General features: G+C 37.6%; 1 protein-coding gene across 2 annotated transcripts; it reads left to right on the top strand.

Annotated features, from left to right (window-relative positions):
- Positions 1 to 505: 505 nt before the first annotated feature.
- Positions 506 to 4638, top strand: LOC121746657 (pentatricopeptide repeat-containing protein At1g06140, mitochondrial-like). 2 transcript variants are annotated; one of them, XR_006039058.1, is made up of 2 exons: positions 506 to 2604; positions 4422 to 4638. XR_006039058.1 is itself a non-coding variant. In XM_042140569.1 (1 exon), exon 1 carries the CDS (start codon positions 532 to 534, stop codon positions 2524 to 2526), a length of 1995 nt encoding a protein of 664 aa, XP_041996503.1. In that variant the 5' UTR covers positions 506 to 531; the 3' UTR covers positions 2527 to 2680. The 2 variants fall into 2 exon arrangements, 1 of the variants encoding a protein (XP_041996503.1); XM_042140569.1 differs by lacking the exon at positions 4422 to 4638 and having other exon boundaries at positions 506 to 2680.
- Positions 4639 to 5115: the final 477 nt, after the last annotated feature.

Raw genomic sequence — 5115 nt, 5'->3', positions numbered from 1 at the left:
ACCACTTGTTAGGATCGTCGACTGCGACATTAGTTTGATATTGTCCGCTTTGGGTCAAGCCCGCACGGATTTGTTTTTGGGTCACTCCCAAAAGGCCTCAAACTAATTGGGGTTGGACAGGAATTATATACACCTTCCAACTTCCCCTACTCATCCGATGTGGGATGGGTTTGTACCCCAATAGTATTGACACTAAAATATGATTTGTCATTTGTCTTAATAAAAATACCTCTATGATTTGTCACATTGTCCTCTCATGTGAGATAAAAGTGCATGTAAATCTATCTATATGTAGAAATTAAAGAGGTTACAAGTAATTTTAATAATGAATAGTATAACTAAAAGGTAAATATTTTGACCAATGTCAAAAACTTTTCTTGCATCAATAGATTAAATGTATAAAAATAGAAAAATAATTGAGTTGAGCTTTTTTTTGTTGTTGCATATTTTTATAGGCAATAGTAGTAGTATGAACTGTTTTGATTTTTGAACTTCCCATTCAACAGAAAAACTCCATAAACCCCAAAATTCATGAATTATCATCTTCCCTTAGCTCGATTGATTCTTCACAAAGGCTCTTCCAATCTCCTTTCCCCTCTGCAACTCTTTCAGCTCCACTCTCTAGCAATAACCACAGGCCTCCAACTCCAGCATCCCTCGATTCTCCTCTCTCTCTTCAAGCTCTATCTCACTAACCAGTCAACTCTCACTCACGCAGAGACACTTTTCCCCAGAGTTCAACAACCATATAAATGGAATCTCATGATCAGACACGCATCAGCTACCCGCCCTTTAAAGGCTCTATCTTTGTTTCAAAAAATGCGTATTGATGAACCAAGCACCCCTTTTTACAACGACCCTTTTGTTTATGCTTCTCTAATTAAAGCTTGCGGTAAAGCTAGGGCTTTTCGTGAAGGTAAATCGATACATTGCCGGATGATTACGCTTGGATTGGATTACAATGTGAATCTGTCGAATAGTCTCGTTAGCTTTTATTCAGGGTCGGCGAATTTGATGAGCTACGCTGATGTGTTGTTTGATTCGGTTTCGGAGAAAAATGTGGTTGTTGTTAATGGCTTGATATCTGGGAATGTTAGGAGAGGGAATTTTGATGTGGGATTGAGACTGTTTGTTGAGATGCTGCGTGGTTGTTTCGGTTTAAATGTGAAGCCTAATTGTGTTTCTTTCGTGATTTTGATATCCGGTTGTGTTGAATTTGGGGAATTTAGAGAGGGGAAGGCGCTTCATTGTTGTAGTTGGAAGATAGGATTGGGATGGAGTGTTGAAATGTGCAATGTGCTTATTGATTTTTATGCTAAATTAGGGCACATTGGTGATGCTTCAAATGTGTTTGTGGAAATGCCGGAGAGAGACTTGATTTCGTGGAACTCGATAATTTGGGGGCATGTTAAGAGTGGAGAGTATGTGAAAGCATTTTCCTTGTTTAGAGAAATGAGGAGAGAAGGGATTGGAGTTGATAGAGCGTCGTTTAGTTGCTTGTTGTCTGCATGTGCTGCTCGTACAGATCTTTGGTTGGGGAGGATGGTTCATGCTCGTGTAAAAGCTATTGGGATGGAGTGCGATGTCTCTGTAGGGACGGCTTTGATCAACATGTATGCAAAGTGTGGAAAGTTGAACTCTGCAAGGAAACTTTTCGATGAACTACCAAAGCAAGAGATTGAGTATTGGAATGCAATGATACATTCTTATATTGATGCTGGACTTGCTAAGGAGGCTTTGAAGCAACTTGATGAGATCAAGTTTAGGCATTTACGACTAGATGAAGTGACCGTTTTGGGATTGATTATGGCTTGTCGTGATGCAGGGGATCTGCATCGCGGTAGGCTTATGCATTCTATTGTGGAAAACGATGATTTGTTCAAAGGAAGCGTGGTTTTAGGGAATGCTCTTGTAGACATGTATGCAAAATGTGGGAGCACTACGAGAGCTAGGTCGGTCTTTGATAGGATGCCCCGGAGAGATGTGATTTCGTGGACATCTATGATAGTAGGCCATGCTGTTAATGGTGAAGGAGAAGAGTCTCTTGCTACTTTTCAGCAAATGTGTGCGGAAAAATTAGTTCCGAATTCTGTGACCTTCTTAGGAGTTCTATCAGCATGTGATCATGCTGGTTTGATTGATGAAGGGATGAGATTATACAATATGATGAGTGAAGATTACCATATCAAGCCACGGATCGAGCACCATGGCTGCGTGGTCGACATGCTTGCTAGAGCTGGCAAAATCGGAGATGCTCAAATGTTTATTCAGAAGATGGACACAAAGCCTAATGCACTTGTTTGGAGGATGTTGCTGAACGCGTGTAGGGTTCATGGCCACATCGATCTAGGGTTGAGCTTCGTTACTGGCTTAACAGAACTGGATACGCCTCCTGAAGCAGCCAATTTTGTGATCTCGTCTAATGTATACGCGGAAGCTGGAAGATGGAACGATGTTGCTGCTCGTAGAAACACAATGGTTGTTGAGAGAGCTTCCAAAGAAGCAGGAAAGAGCTGTGTTTCTTAGCCGACAGAGTGATGTGGAACTGATTATTCTAAAATGGGTTCCAAATTTTGTAGGCATAATCTTTTTACACATTTTGAGGTAAGTATAAATTATTCTACACACTGAAATAAAAATAATAATTTTCATGACTACCAAAGTTTGAAGACATATTTAACTTGTTGTACTACTTTTCTATATTGAATTACTTTTAAATTTAATTTTAACAACAAGTCAAGATTGCCGAGCGGTCTAAGTATCTAGTTTCAGGTGCCAAACTTAATGAATTTTTATGTTTCTGAATGTATAACTTTTTTGGGGTCTCTGAGATCTACAGAGCTGAATGTTGCTGTTATTGATGGGATAAACCATGTGTGAGCCATTTTCCTTTCGTGCATTTGACAAATATATGATGCTGTTGATGAGCCTGTTGAAGTATGATATATTCATCCCAAACCTTGTTGAATTTGATAGCTTCATCCAAGACCTTGCTATTTAGGTGATTACTTCCCAAAGTTAGTGTATTGCATTTGTTTAGGAGATACTCAAATCAGGCTTGTCCATTGCAATCTGCACTGTGGATCAGTGTCTGCATTTCTGCAAAATGTGTACTAGTACTATTTAGGAATCATGACAATTATCTAGAGTCCGAAAGGTCCGAAGATGAATACGACTAGCCTTTACTGTACGAAGTGGCAATATATGGTTTTTTTTTCTGGGCCAGCTGTTTGTTAGTTGGTATCATGAGTTGGATTAAGAGTGGTGAAATGGAAGGGAAAAGATCTATATAGGACTCAGAGATTACAAGTCATACTAAGGAGACACAAGATTTAACATAAGTTACAATTCAACTATGCGTTTTTTCATATTAAGTTGCAATCAGCAATGTGTTCCCTCTTCTGCAACACAATTTCACCATGTTTAATTTGTATTTGAAATTATTTTTGGTTGATTTCTAGTATTTTTGTTGTGTAATATGTATCTTTGTAGTTAATAAAGCCTCTGAGTTTGAAGGAAGTTTGTCTGTTTGTACTCCTCTATGACCAATTGGTCTCATCGGACCCTGCTTATCTTCACTTCATGCTCTACTAGGCAATTATCCTCTTCTTCAAAATTTGTTAACCCGAAATTGCTAAAACAGAAAATCGTCGTATTTACAGAATTTGAAATTTCATTGTTGCTAACTTGGGGAAATCTATCCACTTGGCATCCACATGTATTTGAAAAAATCCTTATAGTTATATAAGATGGATCCAAAACATGATATTTTAATCTCTTTATAAAAATGAAATCAAGGGCATTGCCGAAAGAATAGGGGCAGATGAAAGCAGGACGTCTAGATCACTGAAGCAGTTCTATAGAGTCTGTCTAACTAGTGATGCAACTTTCCATTTCTATATTGGTTACAGTTTAGAAAGGAAAAGGACCTTAGAAGTGCTAGTTTTAACTTGACCCATAACATTACACCAAACTAATACATCAGATTGTGAAAATGTATGAGTTTGAGTATAATAGGTTACTGAAATAACTTAAGTATTGCAGGTGTATTTACCAAGAATGTACAATCTAGCAGAACCTACTACTAGTACTGACATTACCGTTATAAACGATGCCTTGAATCTTATGTAAGCACATACTAGCATATGGACTGAGAAATAGTCCATACGGATAGACTGATAGTACGCCATCACGAACCAGTCTTAATTATGTGCATGATTGATGGTATTGACTGTGGATATTGGAGTTTGTTTGAATTGATTATATTGGAGTAATGATTAGCTCAATAGTTTTTATTAGAAGCATAGGATCTTTGATTTATCAATTTTCCAAATCCTGTTGAGTTCATGGTGACCACTTTTTTGAAGATATGGTTTGGATTGTCTTGCTGAACATTTTAGAGAATCTTAACCATTTCTCAGAACATGAACATGCTGATGCTGCAATAGTAGTTGTTCGGGATTTTTGAAGCCAGAGGCCGTTGCACCGACCTGGGCTGGCCCCCTTCCTATTGTGTTATGTAAAGATTCCAATACGGAAACCAGGTATAGACTAGCTCCTACACCTTCAATATCTTGAAAACTTATACGAAATATTTCTATTTTGAGGGCATTATTTGTCAACGGTACGTAGTTATACAACAGGACCTAAAATATTCAGCACTTTTATCCACTGATTACAATTCAATTTTAAATGTGCCACTGAATTTGTTTGCTACTTGCAAACAATAAATCTTGTGAAATTACAGGTTTGTGAATTTTTTAATTACCGTTGTAAAATAATGCAAAACTTCACATCTAACACTTATATTTAGTTTTTTTCAATTTTTTATGCAATAATTAAGATACACAATAGCATAGTTACACCATGATTTGATATGTGTGTTATGATGGGAGGGGGGGACACTTGTTGGTTAAGTTAAGAATAGGGACATGTGACCAATTCTTAGTTTAATGAATTTTCTTTTCCAAGTGTAGAACTAAGTTGCAAGCAATGAAGTCGGCCCTCCCTAATTTGTATATGGATTATGTATGTATGCGTATAGATACCACGTGTCTTACTTCGTTATAACCCATACTACTAAATGCTCTATCCATATTGATTTCAGATAACTTT

This window comes from Salvia splendens, chromosome 9 (genome assembly GCF_004379255.2).
Source record: "Salvia splendens isolate huo1 chromosome 9, SspV2, whole genome shotgun sequence".
Lineage (NCBI taxonomy): Eukaryota > Viridiplantae > Streptophyta > Magnoliopsida > Lamiales > Lamiaceae > Salvia > Salvia splendens.
This window is presented reverse-complemented; position numbering and strand designations above follow the sequence as displayed.

What these genes read in the sequence shown, in the direction of transcription:
- LOC121746657 (XM_042140569.1), top strand. Translation starts at nt 532, where the DNA reads ATGAATTATCATCTTCCCTTAGCTCGATTGATTCTTCACAAAGGCTCT.